The sequence below is a fragment of the Strigops habroptila genome, unplaced genomic scaffold, assembly GCF_004027225.2.
Source record: "Strigops habroptila isolate Jane unplaced genomic scaffold, bStrHab1.2.pri NW_022045631.1_ctg1, whole genome shotgun sequence".
Lineage (NCBI taxonomy): Eukaryota > Metazoa > Chordata > Aves > Psittaciformes > Psittacidae > Strigops > Strigops habroptila.
Genome location: NW_022651108.1, coordinates 109,847 through 130,506, shown reverse-complemented (window position 1 = coordinate 130,506; position 20,660 = coordinate 109,847). Strand labels below are relative to the sequence as shown.

The 20,660-nt window shown below is 62.8% G+C and overlaps 3 protein-coding genes across 4 annotated transcripts; 1 reads left to right on the top strand and 2 right to left on the bottom strand.

Annotated features, from left to right (window-relative positions):
* Nucleotides 1-7: 7 nt before the first annotated feature.
* On the bottom strand, nucleotides 8-7,804 carry CUNH19orf47 (chromosome unknown C19orf47 homolog). Of its 2 annotated transcripts, none has more exons than XM_030475141.1 (9): nucleotides 7,575-7,804; nucleotides 6,633-6,690; nucleotides 6,438-6,525; nucleotides 6,228-6,342; nucleotides 6,037-6,118; nucleotides 4,267-4,386; nucleotides 2,759-2,908; nucleotides 2,589-2,659; nucleotides 8-2,258 (listed from the first exon to the last, which is right to left on the bottom strand). In XM_030475141.1, exons 2-9 carry the CDS (start codon nucleotides 6,649-6,651, stop codon nucleotides 1,827-1,829), a joined length of 1,077 nt encoding a protein of 358 aa, XP_030331001.1. In that variant the 5' UTR covers nucleotides 6,652-6,690; nucleotides 7,575-7,804; the 3' UTR covers nucleotides 8-1,826. The 2 variants fall into 2 exon arrangements, with proteins under 2 accessions (XP_030331001.1, XP_030331000.1); XM_030475140.1 differs by having other exon boundaries at nucleotides 2,759-2,911; nucleotides 7,575-7,803.
* PLD3 (phospholipase D family member 3) lies at nucleotides 6,650-13,376 on the top strand. Its single transcript, XM_030475116.1, has 13 exons — nucleotides 6,650-6,665; nucleotides 7,554-7,818; nucleotides 8,756-8,870; nucleotides 9,090-9,125; nucleotides 9,217-9,356; nucleotides 9,430-9,613; nucleotides 9,701-9,821; nucleotides 10,537-10,664; nucleotides 10,739-10,939; nucleotides 11,032-11,171; nucleotides 11,261-11,426; nucleotides 12,917-13,016; nucleotides 13,089-13,376. The coding sequence occupies exons 1-13, from the start codon at nucleotides 6,650-6,652 to the stop codon at nucleotides 13,295-13,297; spliced, it is 1,821 nt and encodes a 606-aa protein (XP_030330976.1). The 3' UTR covers nucleotides 13,298-13,376.
* Nucleotides 13,377-13,562: 186 nt separating this feature from the next.
* Nucleotides 13,563-14,924, bottom strand: HIPK4 (homeodomain interacting protein kinase 4). The gene has a single exon (XM_030475115.1). The coding sequence runs from the start codon at nucleotides 14,922-14,924 to the stop codon at nucleotides 13,563-13,565; it is 1,362 nt and encodes a 453-aa protein (XP_030330975.1).
* Nucleotides 14,925-20,660: the final 5,736 nt, after the last annotated feature.

Sequence of the window (20,660 nt, the reverse complement as noted above, 5' to 3'; positions counted from 1 at the left end):
GAACGGGGCCGTTTCACGCTTTATTGCCAAAAGAGGTCAAAAATGGGGGGGGAAAAGACCCTCCCCCGAAGCACTCGTGGCGCACACACACCAAACGCCCGAAACGGGAAGAAAAACACCCCCAAAGTGGGCAAAAGCAAGAAATTGGGGAATTTTTGTGCTAAAAATGAAGGAATTTTGAATTTTCACATTAAAAATAAAGGAATTTGCGAATTTTGTATTAAAAATTAAGAAATCGGTGAATTTTCATGGTGAAACCAAAGGAATTGGGGAATTTTCGTATCAAAAATGAAGGAATTGGTGAATTTTCATTATAAAAACAAAGGAATTGGCGAATTTTCATATTATAAATGAAGGAATGGTGAATTTTGTATTAAAAATGAAGAAATTGGTGAATTTTCATGGTAAAAACCAAGGGATTGGCAAATTTTCATATTAAAAATGAAGGAATTTTTAGTTTTTGTGTTAAAATGCAGGAATTGATGAATTTTCATATTAAAATGAAGAAATTGGCGAATTTTTGTGTTAAAAACAAAGGAATTGGTGAACTTTCATATTAAAAATGACGGAATTTTGAATTTTGTGTTAAAAAAGAAGGAATTAGTGAATTTTCGCATTAAAAATGAAGGAATTGGTAAATTTTCATGATAAAAACAAAGGAATTGGCAAATTTTCATATTAAAATTGGAATTTTGAATTTTCATCTTAAAAATGAAGGAATTGGTGAAATTTTGTGTTAAAAACGAAGGAATTGGTGCATTTTCGTATTAAAAACAAAGGAATTGATGAATTTTTGTATTAAAAATGAATGAATCGATGAAATTTTGTATTAAAAATGAAGAAATTGGTGCATTTTCAGGATAAAACCACAAGAATTGGTGAATTTTCCTCTTAAAATGAAGGAATTGGTGAATTTTTCTATGAAAAATGCAGGAATTGGTGAATTTGGGGGGATTTTCTGTCTGAAACCAAAGGAATGGGGGGATTTCCGCATCCCAAACCTCCCGGCGCGGCTCCCCCCAGCTTCGTTTTGGGGAGAAAAAAGGTGGTTTTGGGGTTTAGAGCAGAACTAAAGAAACCAGATTGGGGGGTGGGGGGGGGCAAGAGATTTGTGAGGAATTGGGGCAAAATAAATAAGTTGAGGAAAACCCCCTGGGATTTGGGGGGAAAAGGAGCAATTCCAGGCAAAGGCCATGTCCGGAGCGACGGCGTCCCGGGAATTAAGGCAGTTTTGGGGGGGGGGGGGGGGGGTGGTGCTGGTTTTTGAGCCCCCCCCAAAAAGGTTCTTCTTAAGGTTTTGGGGTGGGTTTGGGGGGTTTTTCGGGAATGCTGCTCCGAAATCCATCCCAATGGATGCCATCGTCCCGAAGGATCGAGGGCGGCATTCCGGAGCGGATCCATAAATACCGGGCAACCAAGCGGCAGAGGAAGGGAAAAGCAGGCACAGCAAGGCCAGACCCAGCCTGCGCGGGGAGAATTCCTCAAAGCAGGAAAGAACCGGCGGGGGGGTGGGAATAAAGGGGCAAATCAAGGCTTCAGTGGTGGGGAAGAGGATGGAGAGCGATGATTCGGCTGGATTCACCCGGACCACGGGCAGGGAATCTCTTGGGAAGGGTTATCCCCCCCCTTCTCTTCCCTCCATTGTTTTCCTATGGGATGCTTCCCACTGGGATTAAGCCTTTCCCTGTGGAAACTCCCTTTCCACACGGCATTAACCCCTTCCCCATAGGATTCCCCTATGGGGTGATCCCCCGGGATCGAGTCTCCGCTGGCTCTTGCGTTGGGATAACGGGGAAGCCCCGGAAGCAGACGGATCCCATTGGATCTCAATCCGTTTTCTTGCCCAGGCGCTGGAAGACGCTGACGGTGCCGGCGTTGTCCATCATGGCATCGCTGGTGCTGCTCACCTTCCCGCAGCCCCACGTCCTCCGGATCATCACCCGACATTCCCGCTCCGATTTATCCCTGTTGCTGCTGCTGCTGCTCACGCCGTCGTCGGCCTCTCGCCCTTCTCCCGCTTGGCACGGTGCCGGCCGGACACCGGCGGCATTCCTGGGGGTGGGAATGGGTTTAACTTCCGAGCTGGTGGCTTTCGCCTTGACCGGCATTCCCGGCTCGGCGCTCTCTTTCCATGGAGCATTGGGTTTCTTCAGGACACCGGCGTATGGAAGGACGGAGCCGTCGTCGTCATCGTCGTCGTCGCTCTCCATGGATTTATCCCGTAGGGAATCTCCCAGGCGGCTGAAGACGCCGGTGGGCTGGAGCCAAAGGGGGCAGCACCCATCAGCACCCACATCCCAGCTCCCAGCACCCGCATCCCAGCTCCATCACCCTTCCCAAGGGGACTTTTGGGATGCGACGGGCAATGGAATGAGCCGTTCCATTCCCAAATGGAATGAGGGAACAGGGCTCAGCTCCCAGGAAACCCTGTTCCCTCCTGGATTGCTGGAGGGGATGAGGCTTGTTTGACATCCCAAAACTTCCACTTCCCTCGGGAGGAGGGAAAACACCTCCCGGGGTTCCCAAATCACCAGGGCTTCGAATTCCAAGGAGGAAAACCCCTCCGGGATCACCCCATCTCCTCTCACCTTCCCTCCTGCAGCCGCGTCCCCCTTGGCCTCGGCTCCCAACCGGTCGAAGACCGACGTCCTGGGCGGCCCTTTGGGATTCAAGAGGCCAAGGTGGGATTTTTGGGGTGGGATTTGGGGACGGATGGGGATGAATTGGGAATGCAGGGAGCAGAAGGCACCGCCGGTACCTTTGGCTGCTTGTTGCTGCTCCAGGATTTTCCTTGTCCGCGGCGTGGTGCCTTTGGGCATGGTGATGATGTACTTCCCCTCCATCTCCGCCGTCACCCGGCGCCGCTTCGCCGGGATCGATGGAATTTCGGCGCCCGCGTTCCCTAATCCTGCTGGGATGGAGGGAAAAGGACTTTCATGGAATCATGGAAGGGGTTGGCTTGGAAAAAGACCTTAAGATCATCCAGTTCCAAGCCTCCGCCATGGGCAGGGACACCTCGCACTGAACCACATCACCCAAGGCTCCATCCAACCTGGCCTTCACCACCACCAGGGATGGAGCATTCCCAACTTCCTTGGGTATCCCATTCACAGGGAAGAACTTCCTTATCTCCAACCTAAACTTCACTTGGAAGCCATCACCCCTTGTCCTACCGCTCCAATCCCTGCTGAAGGTCCCATCTCCAGCATCCTTGGAGCCCCCTTCAGCTGCTCTGAGGTCTTCTCCAGCCCCAATGGTCTCAACCTGGCTCCATATGGGAGGTTCTCCAGCTCCTGCTCATCCTCGTGGCCTCCTCTGGACCTGCTCCAACACCTCCATGTCCTCCTGATGTTGAGGACGCCACAAGTGGCCACAATACTCCAAGTGAGGTCTCACCGAGCAGAGCAGAGGGGCAGGATCAGCCCCTTCAACCCATGGTCGCAGCCCAGGACACGGGTGGTTTTGGGGCTCATCTCAAGCTTCTCCTCACCCCACACCCCCAAAATCCTTCTCCTCAGGCTGCTCCAAACCTCTTCTCCCCCCAACCTGCAGCAGTGACCCACATGTAGGACCTTGCCCTTGGCTTGGTTGAACTTCATGAGGTTGACGTTGACCCTCACAAGCGTGTGCAGGTCCCTCTGGATCCCATCCCTTCCCTCTAACCCAGCCTGGTGTCATCACCTCAATCCCACCGTCCATGATGCCCACAAAGGTGTTGAACGGGATCAATCCCAACCCCGATCCCTGAGGAACACCATCGTTACTGGTTTCCAACTGGATATTGACCACAACTCGTTGTGTGTGTGGCCATGGAGCCAGGTCTTCATCCACCGAGTGCTCCATCCATCAAATTGAGGTCTCCAATGGAGAGACAAGGATGTTCTGTGGGACTTGAATGCCCCATGGAATGGGAAAGGCCTTTCCCAGCTGCTGGAATAGGAGCTTAATGCCCCATGGAATGGGAAAGGCCTTTCCCAGCTGCTGGAATAGGAGCTTCATGCCCCATGGAATGGGAAAGGCCTTTCCCAGCTGCTGGAATAGGAGCTTCATGCCCCATGGAATGGGAAAGGCCTTTCCCAGCTGCTGGATGAGGAGTTTCATGCCCCATGGAATGGGAAAGGCCTTTCCCAGCTGCTGGAATAGGAGCTTCATGCCCCATGGAATGGGAAAGGCCTTTCCCAGCTGCTGGATGAGGAGTTTCATGCCCCATGGAATGCACAAAGCCCTTCCCGGCACCATTCCCGGCGGGATCAGCCCCTTCCCTACCTGCCTTCGCCGCCACCAGCTTGTTGGGGACGGTGATGGAGATCTTGGAGCCGTGGGGCTGGAGCGGGGCGGCGGGAAGCGAATCCCGGCTCAGGCTGTTGGCGATCATGCGGCCGGCGGCTGCGGGGGAGCATCGCCAGGGAATGAGGGAGCCCATCCCGTGGGATGGGGCACATCCCGGCACACAGCCCTGAGGGGGCCTCGGGGCGCCGGGGGCAGCACCAGACCGGGAGCTGCAGCCTGGGAGGTGCCCCTGCCCCTGCTGGGGCTGCGGGAGCTCTGAGCTGCCTCCCATCCCATCCCATCCCGCTCCATCCCATCCCATCCCATCCCGCTCCAATCCATCCCATCCCATCCCGCTCCAATCCATCTCATTCCATCCCAGTCCACTCCATCCCATCCCGCTCCAATCCATCCCATCCCATCCCGCTCCAATCCATGCCATCCCATCCCAATCCAGCCCATCCCATCCCGCTCCAATCCAGCCCATTCCATCCCATTCCGCTCCAATCCATCCCATCCCATCCCGCTCCATTCCATCCCATCCCATCCCGCTCCGATCCATCCCATTCCATCCCGTTTCGCTCCAATCTATCCCATTCCATCCCATTCCATCCCATCCCACTCCAATCCATCCCATTCCATCCCAGTCCATCCCACCCCATTCCGCTCCAATCCATCCCATTCCATCCCAGTCCATCCCATCCCATTCCATCCCAGTCCATTCCATCCCATCCCATTCTGCTCCAATCCATCCCATTCCATCCCAGTCCATCCCATCCCATTCCATCCCAGTCCATTCCATCCCATCCCATTCCATTCCACTCCAATCCATCCCATTTCACTCCATTCATCCCATCCCATCCCATTCCATTCCATTCCACTCCAATCCATCCCATTTCACTCCATTCATCCCATTCCATCCCATTCCATTCCACTCCAATCCAACTCATTTCACTCCATTCATCCCATCCCATCCCATCCCATTCCACTCCAATCCAACTCATTTCACTCCATTCATCCCATCCCATTCCATTCCATCCCAGTCCATTGCATCCCATTTCACTCCATTCATCCCATTCCATCCCATCCCATTCCATTTCAATCCATCCCATTTCACTCCATTCATCCCATTCCATCCCATCCCATTCCACTCCAATCCATCCCATTCCACTCCATTCATCCCATCCCATTCCATTCCACTCCATTCATCCCATTCCATCCCATTCCGTTCCACTCCAATCCATCCCATTCATCCCATTCCATTCCATTCCATCCCATTGCATTCCACTCCAATCCATCCCATTTCACTCTATTCATCCCATCCCGTTCCATCCCATTCCACTTCACTCCAATCCATCCCATTTCACTCCATTCATCCCATCCCATCCCATTCCATTCCACTCTAATCCATCCCATTCCACTCCATTCATCCCATCCCATTCCATTCCACTCCAATCCATCCCATTCCACTCCATTCATCCCATTCCATCCCATCCCATTCCACTTCACTCCAATCCATCCCATTTCACTCCATTCATCCCATCCCATCCCATTCCATTCCACTCTAATCCATCCCATTCCACTCCATTCATCCCATCCCATTCCATTCCACTCCAATCCATCCCATTGCACTCCATTCATCCCATTCCATCCCATCCCATTCCATTCCACTCCAATCCATCCCATTCCACCCCATCCCACCCCCCCCCCGTCCCCCCCGGCATTCCCGCTTCCCGGGCAGGGTCCCCGCGGCCGGGCGCCGCTCACCGGTGCTGGCTCCGCGGCGCAGCTCCGGGGGCAGCGGGGACGAGCCGGGGCCCAGCAGCTCCGTGGCCGCTTTGCACATCTCCTGCGGGAAGAAACCCTTGGAAAAGGCTGGAAAACGCCAGCTTCCCGCCGGGAGAAGGGGCAGGAGCCTGCGGCTGCCCCATTCCCATGGGAATAACCCGTTCCCGTACCTGCCTATGCACCACTTTGGCGTGCTTGAGGATGGCGATGACGTCTCCCACCACCGTGATGCCCAGCTCGTTCATCAGCTCCTTGTTGAGATCCAACAACATGTTCTTCCGGATCCTGGCGGCAGGAAAACCGTGTCCCGAGGGATCCCCCCTCCTCATTCCCTATGGATTTGCCTCCCGTGGGATCTGTTTTTTTGGGGGGGGGGGTACCTGTTGTCCACAAACATGACGGCGTAGCTGACGGCGGGGCCCGGCGGGATCCCGGCTTCCTTGAAGAACTGGATCCACTCGGAAGTGGCTGCGAGGAACACAGGGAATGGGGGGATCCCATGGGATGGGTTTCCATGGGGAGATGGGATTGGGGGCGGGAAGGGGGGGGGGATTTGGGGGGGGGGGGGGGCTCACCCATCGTGACGGACACCATGGCGGGGCCGCGGCGTCAGGCGGCGGCGCCGGGAGCAGCCTGAGGGAGACAGCGGCCACATGGAGCCCCCGCCTGCCCCATAGAGCCCCCACCTGCCCCATAGAGCAGCCTCCTGCCCCATGGAGCCGCCTCCTGCCCCATAGAGCAGCCTCCTGCCCCACAGACCCCCTTTATCCCCTCCTCCCATCCCATAGGCCCCCCCTTATCCCTCCTCCCGCCCCACAGACCCCCCTTACCCCCCTCTCCTGCCCCCCAGACCCCCCTTATCCCCCCCTCCCACCCCATAGACCCCCTTTATCCCTTCTCTTGCCTCACAGACCCCCTTTATCCCCTCCTCCCACCCCACAGACCCCCCTTTATCCACTCCTCCTGCCCCATAGACCCTCCTTATTCCCTCATTCCCACCCCATAGACCCCCCATCCCTTCTCCTGCCCCACAGACCCCCCTTATCCCTCCTCCCGCCCCACAGACCCCTCTTATCCTCTCCTCCCGCCCCACAGACCCCCCTTATCCCCTCCTCCCCCCCAATAGAACCCCCTTATCCCCCCTCCCGCCCCACAGACGACCCTCATCCCCCCCTCCCACTGCACAGACCCCCCTTATCCCCCTGTCCTGCCCTATAGACCTCCCTTACTGCCCTCTCCTGCCCCATAGACAGCCCTTACACTCCCTCCTGCCCCATAGACCCCCTTACCCCCCCCTCCCGCCCCACAGACCCCCCTTACCCCCCTCTTCCACCCCATAGACCCCCCTTATCCCCTCCTCCCGCGCCATAGACCCCCTTATCCCCCCCTCCGGCCCCATAGACGACCCTTATCCCCTCTTCCCGCCCCACAGACCCCCCCTTACCCCCCCCCTCCCGCCCCATAGCGCCCATAGGCCGCAGTTATCCGCCCCATAGCGCCCCATTGCCCCCCGTCACCTCTCCGCTCCCGCCGCGCCCCATTCCGCCGCCGGGCCGGGCCCCACCGGAAGCGCCTGTCACGGAGCGCCGGAAGTGACGTCCTCGGCGGACCCCGCCGCTCTCCGGGGTTGGAGGCGGAGGTGGGGGACGCTCTAGGCCGCGGCGGCGCGGGAAGGACAACGCGGGGGGGCGACCATAGAGCGCGGGACGGGCGAGGGCGCCCCCAAGCGGACGGCGCCGGGAACCGCCACCGGGGGCTCCGGTACGGGGCGGGGGGGAGGGGGGGGGAGTCCTAAACCCGACCCTGACCCTAAACCCGGCCCTAAATGTGTCCCTGGCCCAAAACTGGCCCCAAAGTGGCCTTAAACCCATCCCTGCCCCTAAAATAGACCCTGAAATAGACCCTAAATGTGTCCCTGGCCCAAACTTGGCCCTAAAATGGTCCCTAAACCTGAAACTGGCCCAAAACTGGCCCAAAACTGGCCCTAAAATGACCCCTAAATGTGTTCTTGGCGTTAAACCTGGCCCTAAAATGGTCCCTAAATACATCTCTGCCCCAAACCTGCCCCCGAAATTGCCCTAAAACCCATCCCTGGCCCTAAAACCAGCCCTAAAATGGTCCTGTGCCAAATTTGGCCCCAAATTGGCCTTAAATCCATCCCTGCCCCTGAAATAGGCCCTAAAATGACCCTAAATGTGTCCCTGGCCCTAAAATCAGCCCTAAAATGGTTCCTAAACCCGAAACTGGCCCTAAAATGACCCTAAATTTGTCCTTGGCATTAAACCTGGCCCTAAAATGGTCCCTAAACACGGCCCTTGCCCCACGCTGGCCCTTACCCCAGCCCCTGGCCTTAAACCCGACCCTAACCCCAGCCCCACACCTCATCTGAACCCCAGACCCCAGCCCTGACCCCCCCAAACCCATCCGAGCCCCAGCCCCCACCATAGGGCAGGGCTTGGGGGGGGGCACAACCCATTGGAGGGGTCCCCAGGGGGGGTTGCACCCCAAAACTGGGGCTCCCCACTCTATATGGGGGGGGGGGGGAAGAGCCCCAATGGGGCGGGATGGGGACGGGGTGGGGGAAGGATCCGGCACTTCCCATTTCCAGGCACGTGAGCGCCGGTTGGGAAAGCCTCAGCCCCAGCCGGGTTTTGGGGGGGGTCTCCCCTTTGTCTGTACCCCCAAATCCCACTTTTAGGTATTGGGGGGGCCCTGGAGGGGGGGTCCCACCTTTCCCGGGCGTGTTGGGAGGAATCCGGTTGTTCCTGTTCCAGCCTCGCGCCGGGATGAAGCCCAACAGCACCTACAAGCAGGTACAGGCCCCCCCCAGCACCCCATAACCCCAAACTTGGGGGTCCCATAGGCCCTTGCCCCCCCCTCAGCACCCCACAACCCTTCCCCTCCTTCCCACCCTGCTGATACTGGAGTGGGGGGCACCTTTCCTTGGGGATCCTGAGGATTTGGGGGGGGTTCCAGCCTCCCCCTTGGTTCGGGGTCCCCCCCTCACCCTAATTCTCTGCCTCCCATCACAGCTGGACCCACTGCAGGACCATGGGGTGCTCCCCAAGGTAAGTGCCCGCATCCCCCCGGCGGCATCGAACCCCTTTCATTGATGTCATTCCTTACCGTTGGAATGCTGACCCCCCCTTTTCCCGCCAGCGCTGCCGCGGGGCATTGCCCCCCATTGCGCTCCTCATCCTCTTCATCCTCATCTTCCTCTTCTTCTTCAACCTCCGCCTCAACCCCGGTCGGTGCCGCGGTGCCGGCGGCGATGCCAAAGCCTGCGCTGACCCGTGCCGGTAAGAGGGGCTGAAGTGGGGGTGATGCCCCCCCCAAACCCCCCATCCCGGTGCCACCAAATCCCGTCCATAGGATCGTCCTTGTGGAGAGCATCCCGGAGGGAATGAGCTTCGGCGCCGGCTCCGCGCCGAATCCATCCACCTTTTCCACATGGATGAACCTTCTGGGCAGCGCCACCCACAGCCTGGACATCGCCTCCTTCTACTGGACCCTGACCAACGAGGACACCCACACCCAGGAGCCCTCCGCCACCCAGGTGGGTGCCCCCAGCACCCCTGGGGGCTCCTTTCCGGGCGGGATTGCCCCGTTCCTGCCCCTTTCCGCGCTCATTGTGCCGCTGCAGGGGGAGCAGGTCCTGCAGGAGCTGCTCCGCTTGTCCCGGCGCGGCGTCACCGTCCGCGTCGCCGTCAGCCGCCCCTCGGCGAAGGCGCCCCCCCGCGATCTCCAGGCGCTGGAGAGCAGCGGTGAGTGGGGGGAAGCCCCCGAAACAGCGGGTTCTGCCCCCGAAACAGCGGGTTCTGCCCCAAACTGGGGAGTTCTGCCCCCAAGACAGCGGGTTCTGCCCCAAAACCAGCGGGCTGTGCCCCAAACTGGGGGGTTCTGCCCCAAAAACAGCGGGTTCTGCCCCCAAACCAGCGGGTTCTGCCCCAAAACCAGCGGGTTGTGCCCCAAAACCAGCGGGTTCTGCCCCCAAAAACAGCGGGTTCTGCCCCAAAAACAGCGGGTTCTGCCCCAAACTGGGGAGTTCTGCCCCAAAACCAGCGGGTTCTGCCCCAAAACCAGCGGGTTCTGCCCCCAAACCAGTGGGTTCTGCCCCCAAACCAGAGGGTTGTGCCCCAACCTGGGGGGTTTCTGTCCCAGCCTGGGGTTTTCTGCCCCAAACTGGGGGTTTCTGCCCCAAAACCAGCGGGTTCTGCCCCAAACTGTGGGGTTTTCTGCCCCAAACTGGGGTCTTCTGCCCCCAAACTGGGGTTTTCTGCCCCCAAACCAGGGGTTTCTGCCCCAAATTGGGGTTTTCTGCCCCAAAACCGGGGTTTTCTGCCCCAAACCGGGGTTTTCTTCCCCAAACCGGGGTTTTGTGCCCCAAACCGGGGTTTTCTTCCCAAAACCGGGGTTTTCTGCCCCAAACCGGGGTTTTCCGCCCCCGAGCCGTGGGGCTCAGCGCGCGGTGCCCCACAGGTGCCGCGGTGCGCGCCGTGGACCTGCCGCGGCTGACGGGGGGCGTGCTGCACACCAAGTTCTGGCTGGTGGACGGCGCCCACCTCTACGTGGGCAGCGCCAACATGGACTGGAGGTCTCTGACCCAGGTGAGCTGCACCAGATGGTGCCAAATCGGTGCCGAACGGCGCCGGGCTCTGCCCAAACCTTCCCGGTGCTGCAGGTGAAGGAGCTCGGTGCTGCCGTCTACAACTGCAGCTGCTTGGCCGAAGATTTAGGCAAGATCTTCGAAGCCTATTGGGCTCTCGGCGTTCCCGGCGCCTCCATCCCGGTGCCGTGGCCGGCGAATTATTCCACCGCCTTCAACGCGGAGACGCCGCTGGAGCTGCAGCTCAACGGCTCCGCTGCTGCCGTCTACTTCTCGGTACGTCCCGAGCCCTTACCCTTGGGATTCCCGGAGCCGCGGGACCGGGAGGCCCCGGGAATGCCGTTCCCGAGCGCATCCCGCTGCCGCAGAGCTCCCCCCCGGCTCTTTGTGCCACCGGCCGCACCGAGGACCTCGGTGCCCTCCTCAGCGTCATCGCCGCCGCCGAGGCCTTCGTGGACATCGCAGTGATGAGTTACCTGCCCACCACCGAGTTCTCCCACCCGCAGAGGTCTGTGTGGGGCTGTGGCAGCACTGGGGGCCCCGTGCCGGGGTCCCGGTGCCGTGGTGCCCACCCTGTTTCCACCCACCCCCCCCCAGGTTTTGGCCGGCGATCGATGATGCGCTGCGCAGAGCCATGGTGGAGCGGCGGGTGAGGCTGCGGTTGCTGGTGGGCTGCTGGCGGCACAGCCAAGCCACCATGTTCCCCTTCCTCAAGTCGCTGGCGGCCGTGGCCGATAACCGGAGCCATTACAGCGTGGCCGTGGTGGGTATCATGGTGTGACCATGGTGGGTATCATGGTGTGGCTGTGGTAGGTATCACGGTGGGGCCATGGTAGGTATCACGGTGGGGCCATGGTGGGTATCGTGGTGTGCCCATGGTGGGCATCATGGTGGGGCCGTGGTGGGTATTGTAGTGTGGCTGTGGTGGGTGTAATGGTGGGGCCATGGTGGGCATCGTGGTGGGGCCGTGGTGGGTATCGTGGTGGGGCCATGGTGGGTATCATCGTGGGGCCATGGTGGGCATCGCGGTGTGGCCGTGGTGGGTATCGCGGTGGGGCCGTGGTGGGTATCATTGTGGGGCTGTGGTGGGTATCGTGGTGTGGCCGTGGTGGGTATCGCGGTGGGGCCGTGGTGGGTATCATCGTGGGGCCATGGTGGGCATCGTGGTGGGGCCATGGTGGGTATTGTGGTGGGGCCGTGGTGGGTATCATCGTGGGGCCATGGTGGGCATCGTGGTGGGGCCATGGTGGGTATTGTGGTGGGGCCGTGGTGGGTATTGTGGTGGGGCCGTGGTGGGTATCATCGTGGGGCCATGGTGGGCATCGCGGTGTGGCCGTGGTGGGTATCATTGTGGGGCTGTGGTGGGTATCGTGGTGTGGCCGTGGTGGGTATCGCGGTGGGGCCGTGGTGGGTATCATTGTGGGGCTGTGGTAGGTATCATGGTGTGGCCGTGGTGGGTGTAATGGTGGGGCCATGATGGGCATCGTGATGGGGCCGTGGTGGGCATCGTGGTGGGGCCGTGGTGGGTGTAATGGTGGGGCCATGGTGGGTATCGTGGTGGGGCTATGGTAGGCATCATCATGTGGGCATGGTGGGTATCATCGTGGGGCCATGGTGGGCATCGTGGTGGGGCCATGGTGGGTATTGTGGTGGGGCCGTGGTGGGTATCATCGTGGGGCCATGGTGGGCATCGTGGTGGGGCCATGGTGGGTATTGTGGTGGGGCCGTGGTGGGTATTGTGGTGGGGCCGTGGTGGGTATCATCGTGGGGCCATGGTGGGCATCGCGGTGTGGCCGTGGTGGGTATCATTGTGGGGCTGTGGTGGGTATCGTGGTGTGGCCGTGGTGGGTATCGCGGTGGGGCCGTGGTGGGTATCATTGTGGGGCTGTGGTAGGTATCATGGTGTGGCCGTGGTGGGTGTAATGGTGGGGCCATGATGGGCATCGTGATGGGGCCGTGGTGGGCATCGTGGTGGGGCCGTGGTGGGTGTAATGGTGGGGCCATGGTGGGTATCGTGGTGGGGCTATGGTAGGCATCATCATGTGGGCATGGTGGGTATCATGGTGTGCCCATGGTGGGCATCGTGGTGGGGCCATGGTGGGCATCGCGGTGGGGCCGTGGTGGGTATCGTGGTGTGCCCATGGTGGGTATCGCAGTGGGGCCGTGGTGGGCATCGTGCTGTGCCCATGGTGGGTATCACGGTGCAGCCATGGGGCCGGCGCCGGTGCCTGACCGCGGCCTCACTCCCCGCAGCGGCTCTTCATGGTGCCGGCGAGTGCGGCGCAAGCGCGGATCCCCTACGCCCGCGTCAACCACAACAAGTACATGGTGACGGAGAAGGCGGCGTACATCGGTGAGCCGGCGTTCGGGGGCAGGTTTTGGGGTGTCCCCCCCCCCCGTCTCCTCACCCCAGATCTCTTCTCAGGGACATCCAACTGGTCCGGTGACTACTTCACACAGACGGCGGGCTCGGCGCTGGTGGTCAACCAGACGGTGAGTGCCGCCGGCACCGGCACCGGCACCGGCACCATCCGGGAGCAGCTGGCGGCGGTGTTTGAGCGGGACTGGAGCTCCCAGTACAGCGCTGACATTGGTGACACCGAGCGCTGGCAGAGCCGCTGCGGCTCCCATTAAGCACCGGGGAACCGCAGGCGCCGGCGGCACCGAATCCGGCCACTGCACTCCAATTTGGGCTAAAACCACCCCAAACTCACCCCGTTTCCTCTGCTCTTTGCATTGGGGGGTTGGGGGGGGGGGAGCCAGGACACCCCTTGAGCGTCGGTGTCACCAAACCTGCGCCGGCAAAGGGCGAGGAAGCGCTTGGCTTTGGCAAAGTGTTTATTGGGGAACGGCCGCGGGCGCCGGATCCCGGTGAATCCCCGGCTGCTTCCTCCTGGCCTCACAGGGAAGGGTGAGCGACCCGGTGTGGGGCACCAGCCCCCCGGCCCCCCCTGCCCCACCACCGTACCGTGCTGTGGGGCGAAGCGTAGGGGCTGCTGGGCACGTTCTGCTCCGCCGCGGTGCCGGGGGGCACCAAGACGATCAGATTCCGAGCGGCCGCTTCCACCTTGGGCCCTCGGCGGCGCTGCCGGGGCCGGGGGGCATAAACTGTGGGGATGACGCTTTGGCAAAGCCCCACAGCAGCCGCGTCCCCCCCTGGCTCCCCCAGGCTCAGCCCATCGAGCTGGGTGCTGGGTGCTTGGATGCGGCCGCCGAACCCGCCGTCCTCGGTGCCGGGGTGCCGGGGGGATGCGTTGGGATCCTCCTGGCTGATGAAGGGGTGCCGGAGCGCGGCGCTGGGCCCCAGCCTCTGCAGCGGGTCCCACGTCAGCATCCCCTTGAGCAGCTCCACCATACGGTGCCGGTCGCGGCGCTCGGCCGGTTCGGGCGCCCGGGGGACGGTGCCCAATTGATCCAACGAGGAGAAGACAAACTTCCTCCGGTCCATGGGCTTCACCGGCTCCTCACCCGCGGCGTTGAGCTGCCACGGCCCGGTGGGATGCGGCTCCCGGTGGAAGAAGGAGCCGGCCTTGCCGGCGGCACCGAGCAGCTCGGCCGGCGGCAGCCCCAGCGTGGAGCAGATGTAGGAGACCTGCTCGTACTCACTGGCGCCGGGGTAGAGCGGCCAACCCAAGTGGAGCTCGGCCAGGACACAACCCAAGGACCACACGTCCATCCTCTCATTGAAGGGCAGCCCCAGCAGGATCTCGGGGGCGCGGTAAAACCGGGATTGGATGTAGGGCTCCTTGACGTGAGCCACGTCGGCCACGAGGCAACCGGAGCCGAAATCGATGAGCTTCACGCGGAAAGGGAAGCGCGCGTGATCCACCAACATGATGTTCTCCGGCTTGAGGTCGGCGTGGATGATGGAGAGCTCCTCCAGCTTCACCAGCGCCGCCAGCACCTGCGCCGCGATGGTGCGGATGTGCCGGGCAGGCAGCGGCGAGAAGCGCCGGAGCTTTTGGAAGTCCAAGAGGTTCTGCTGCAGCAGCTCCAGCACCAGGTAAGTGCAGGAGGCATCTGAGAAGGCCTCGAGGAAGCGCACGATGGGCACCGCATCGGCGCCCGCCGCCCGCAGCGCCCGCAGCAGCCGCAGCTCGTTCCGCGCCACCCGGCCCCGGTGCCCGGTGCTGGGCAGGATCTTGATGGCCACGTGCTCGCCGGTGCTGCGGCGCCGGCCCCGCGCCACCTCCCCGAACGTGCCCTTCCCCACCGCGGCCACCACGTCGTAGAGCTCGGCGCGCGCCGTCGGTGTCCCCATGGCTGGTGGAGACAAAGGGGTGAGGAGCCACCACACCCCCCCCCCCCCAGGTGCCCAGAGCGGGGGTTTGGGGTGTCCGATGGGTGCAGCCGGGACCCCAACAGCGGTGAGGGTTCCGGCATTGCCGTGGCGCCGCGTTCCGCTGCTGATGTCATTGGAAGGGGGTGATGCTGGAACCCTGAAAGCCAGCTCCAGGCACCCAAAACCCAGCCCCAGGCAACCAAAACCCAGCCCCAGACCCCAAAACCCAGCTCCAGGCACCCGAAACCCAGCTCCAGGCACCCGAAACCCAGCCCCAGACCCCAAAACCCAGCTCCAGGCACCCGAAACCCAGCTCCAGGCACCCGAAACCCAGCCCCAGACCCCAAAACCCAGCTCCAGGCACCCGAAACCCAGCTCCAGGCACCCGAAACCCAGCCCCAGACCCCAAAACCCAGCTCCAGGCACCCGAAACCCAGCTCCAGGCACCCGAAACCCAGCCCCAGACCCCAAAACCCAGCTCCAGGCACCCAAAACCCAGCTCCAGGCACCCGAAAGCCAGCCCCAGAACCCAAAACCCAGCTCCAGGCACCCGAAACCCAGCTCCAGGCACCCAAAACCCAGCTCCAGGCACCCAAAACCCAGCTCCAGGCACCCGAAACCCAGCCCCAGACCCCAAAACCCAGCCTCAGGCACCCGAAACCCAGCCCCAGACCCCAAAACCCAGCTCCAGGCACCTGAAACCCAGCCCCAGACCCCAAAACCCAGCTCCAGGCACCTGAAACCCAGCCCCAGACCCCAAAACCCAGCTCCAGGCACCTGAAACCCAGCCCCAGACCCCAAAACCCAGCCCCAGACCCCAAAACCCCGCCTCAGGGACCCAAAACCCAGCCCCAGACCCCAAAACCCAGCTCCAGGCACCCGAAACCCAGCCCCAGACCCCAAAACCCAGCCTCAGGCACCCGAAACCCAGCCCCAGACCCCAAAACCCGGCTCCAGGCACCCAAAACCCAGCCTCGGGGACCCAAAACCCAGCTCCAGGCACCTGAAACCCAGCCCCAGACCCCAAAACCCAGCCCCAGACCCCAAAACCCAGCTCCAGGCACCCGAAACCCAGCTCCAGGCACCTGAAACCCAGCCCCAGACCCCAAAACCCAGCTCCACACCCCAAAACCCAGCCCCAGATACCTGAAACCCAGCTCCAGGCCCCCAAAACCCATCCAAGACCCCTAAACCTCAACTCCAGACCCCCCAAGCCTATTCCAGACCCAGCTCCAGGTCCCCAAAACCCAACCCCAGACCCCCAAAACCCATCCCAGACCCCCAAGACCCATCCCCAGCCCAGCATAACCCATCCCATCACCCTAAAGCCCATCCCTGGTCCCCCCAAACCTCATCCCCAGGACCCCCCAAACATGCTCGGGGCTGGTTTTGGGGTTAACCTTTATTCTGGCCAAGCCAAGAGCAAGGGGCCGAGGGGCCGGTGCTGCCGCCCCCCCCCCCCCCCCGGTTAATAGCATCATCTGGAACACGGGCAAAAAGCTTCGAACACCCCCAAAAGAGCTGGATTTAGAACTCGGGGGGGGGGGGAATAAGGGGGTTAAAGAGGGTTTGGGGAGCAAGTGATGATCCCCCAGCGCCCCCCCGCTGGCTCAGGGGGTCCCGAAGCCCCCCCCCATGCCGGGGGGGGCCTCACCGCTCACCACAGAGCGGGGGGCTCATCAGCGGGAACTTGGGGGTCCCCTCGTTCCTGGCCCCCCCCAGATGGAGCTGGGGGTGCCCCGGGGGGCAGAGCTCGACATCGGGGATGCGCAGCCTGCCCCCCTTGGGTTGGGGGCTGGGGGGGGTCGGGGGGGAGAAGCCCACCCTGGGCACCCAGCGCCGGCGCCGGGCTTTGCCCTCCCCATTGAGCACCCCGGGGTCTTCTCCTTCCTCCTTGCTCTTCGCCAGGGTGAAGATGTTCTTCCTCCCGCCGTCCATCCTCATCCTCCCGGTGCCTTCCCCCCCGGCCCCGAAGCGGGGCAGTTTAAGCCCTGCCCAGCGCCCCGGTACCGGCTCCTCCGTCGCATCCAGCCCCGGCGGTGCCAGCTCCAGCACCGGCACCTTCAGCGCCGCACCGGTGCCCTTCGCGACCCTCCGGCTCCCCTCATCCTCCCCTTGCCCCGGCACCGAGAAGCCCACGGCGGGGACGGTGAACCGGGGGCTCGGCCCTTGCGCCAGCAGCGCTCGGATCGCACCGGGAGACCCCGGCCCCGCCGCAGCGCCGCTCAGGCTCCCGGCGCTCCCCCCGCGCCGCAGCGCTTTGGGGTCCCCCCCGCTTCGGATATCGGGGCTGGAGCCCCCGAACTTCGGCAGCTTCACCCCCAGCTCCGGCCCCGCGGGGAGCTTCGGAAGCGAAGGCGAGCGCCGGCGGCCCGGGCCGCCCCCCGCAGCCGCGGCCCCGAACGGCGCCAGCGACAACTTGGGGACCTTCAGCTTCACCCCGGTACCGGCGGCACCCACCGGCCCCAGCGCCAGGTCCAAGGCGGCCGCGGTGGGGCCGGGGGGCGCCCGGGGCCGCCCGTTCCCGTCGCTGCCCGTTCGGAGCTTGGCCAGAGCCAACCCGACCCGCGGCAGAGCGAATCTGGGGGCTTTGGGTTTGGCGGCTCCGGTGGCTCCCGGGGCCGCGGGCTCCGGTTCCAGGCTGAGCTTCCGGAGCCCTTTGGCGAACCGGGACGCGGCTTCGCCTTCGGCAGCGCCGGTCGGCAGCGCCAGCGCCACATCAACGCGTGGCACCGCGATCCCGAGCGCCGGTACCACCGCCTCCAGGAGGCTCAACCGAGCCGGGGCTACCGGCGGCGGCGGCGGCTCCGGCCGCGGCACCGGCGCCTTCGCCTCCAGCCGCGGCTCCGCTTTAGGCACCAGCTCCACGGCGGCGCTGGGCACCGCGATGGCGACGGAAGGGACGCGGATGCCGCCGAACGCGGCTCCTTCCCCCGCTTTGCTTTGAGGCTCCGGTACCGGCAGCCCCGGCACCGCTACCTCCACCCGCGGCAGCCGCAGCGCCGGTTCCTTGGCTGCGGCAGCGGCCGCCGGGGCCCCGCAGGGCAGGCTCAGCCCCACGGTGACCCTCGGGGCCGCCACCTCCACGGCCGGGAACCGGGCGATACCGGGGAGCTCCGCTTTAACCGGCGGCTCCTCCATGGCCGGGGCTCTGCCGCCCGCCGCTTCCTTCACCGTTAACCGGGGCGGCGCCGCCCGCGGCCGTGCGGGCACCGGGGCGGGAGGGCTCGGGGGGGCCGGTTCGGCCGCGCTCCGGCTCTTCCCAAGCTTGGGAAGTTTGGGAAGCGCCAACTCCACGGCCGGGGCAGCCGGCGGCTTCTTGGACGGCGTCAGGATGGGGATGGGCTGTGGGGGGGAGATGGGAGATGGTATCCCGCTCCTGTGTCCATAGGGACCACCGAGCATCCCGCATCCAGCTCCTGCGTCCATAGGGACCACTGAGCATCCCGCATCCCGCTCCTGTGTCCATAGGGACCACTGAGCATCCCGCATCCCGCTCCTGTGTCCATAGGGACCACTGAGCATCCCGCATCCCACTCCTCTGTCCATAGGGACCACCGAGCATCCCGCATCCCGCTCCTGTGTCCATAGGGACCACTGAGCATCCCGTATCCCGCTCCTGCGTCCATAGGGACCACCGAGCATCCCGCATCCCGCTCCTGCACCCATAGGGACCACTGAGCATCCCGTATCCCGCTCCTGTGTCCATAGGGACCACTGAGCATCCCGCATCCCGCTCCTGCATCCATAGGGACCACTGAGCATCCCTCATCCCGCTCCTGCGTCCATAGCGACTCCTGACCATCCTATGTCCATGATCCTGCACCCATGGGGACCCCCGAGCACCCCACATCCATAGGAACCTCCCCCTCCCGGATCCCAGATCCTGCTCCCACATCCATAGTCACCCTCCGGTCCTCCCGCATCCCTCCTGCTGCATCCAGAGGGACCTCCCCGAGCATCCCACCTCCTGCTTCTGCATCCATAGGGACTCCTGAGCATCCCACATCCATCCCGCCCCCCCCAGCACCCCACATCCCGCTCCCATGGGCCCTACCAGCCCTGTCCCCGTCCCGCCGTGTCCCGCGGGGCCGGTGCCGGTGCCCGGTGCCCGGCGGCGGACGCAGAGCGAGACCCGGCAGCCGCCGGCGCCCTCCAGCAGCCGCGCCACCACCTCGGGGGGGGCCCCCTCGAAGAAGATCCTGGCGCCCACCAGACGGTCACCTGCGGGCGGCAGCGGGGTCCCCCCCCCCCCCGAGCGGCGGGGTTCGGACCCCCCATCACATCCAGGTGGGATTCGGGACCCCCCCCATCAAATCCAAGTGGGATTCGGGACCCCCCCAACACATCCAGGTGGGATTTGGGGACCCCGCCCAAAGGCAGGTGGGATTTGGGACCCCCCGATGTGTTTTGGGGTGAAAGCAAGATGGAATTGGGGACCCCCCCCTCAAAGCAGGTGGGATTTGGGACCCCCTCCCATCAAATCCGGGTGGGTTTTGGGACCCCCATTGCATCCAGATGGGATCTGGGGACCTCCCTCCCAAAGGCAGGTGGGATTTGAGACCCCCCCGTGTGTTTTGGGACCAAAGCAGGGTGGGATTTGGGAGCCCCCTCTCAAAGCAGGGTGGGATTTGGGACCCCCCATCACATCCAGGTGGGATTCGGGATCCCCCCATCAAATCCAAGTGGGATTTGGGACCCCCCCATCACATCCGGGTGGGATCTGGGACACCCCCATCACATCCAGGTGGGATTCGGGACCCCCCCATCACATCCAGGTGGGATTTGGGACCCCCCCATCACATCCAGGTGGGATTTGGGATCTCCCCCTTAAATCCAGGTGGGATTCGGGACCCCCCCATCACATCCGGGTGGGATCTTGGACCCCCCCATCAAATCCAGGTGGGATTTGGGACCCCCCCCTCACATCCGGGTGGGACCTGGGATCTCCCCCTTAAATCCAGGTGGGATTTGGGACCCCCCCATCACATCCAGGTGGGATTTGGGGTGTCTCCCCCCCTTGGCGCACCTGCCTGGACGCGCAGCGCCCGCGGCGCTTTGGCGATGTAGAGCCCGCGCCGGTCCCGCGCCACCGCCAGCCCCGAACCCGCGGCCTCGGGCGCCTCCACCTCCAGCAGCTCCTATGGGGCAGGGGGGGGGCGTGGGGGGGGAGGTGGGACCCGGCCCTGCCCCCCCCCCCCCCAAACCTCACCGCCCCCCGCCCCTCACCTCCATAGGGTGGCACTGGGGGGTCCCGGGGGGGCCTCCGGCGCCTCCGGCCTCTGTAATGGGGGTACAGACATGCAGACCCCCCCCATTGCACCCCCAGACCCCCCATTGCACCCCCAGACCCCCATTGCACCCCCAACCCCCCCATTGCACCCCCAACCCCCCCATTGCACCCCCACCCCCCCATTGCACCCCCAGACCCCCATTGCACCCCCAGACCTCCCATTGCACCCCCAGACCCCCCCATTGCACTCCCAGACCCCCATTGCACCCCCAGACCTCCCATTGCACCCCCAGACCCCCATTGCACCCCCAAACCCCCCATTGCACCCCCAGACCTCCCATTGCACCCCCAGACGTCCATTGGACCCCCAGCCCCCCATTGCACCCCCAAACCTCCACTGGACCCCATTTCAGCCCCCCAGCCCCCCCAAGTTTCTTGTCTCCCAGAGTGGGAGGGACCCCCTTTTTCCCCCCCCCAGTACC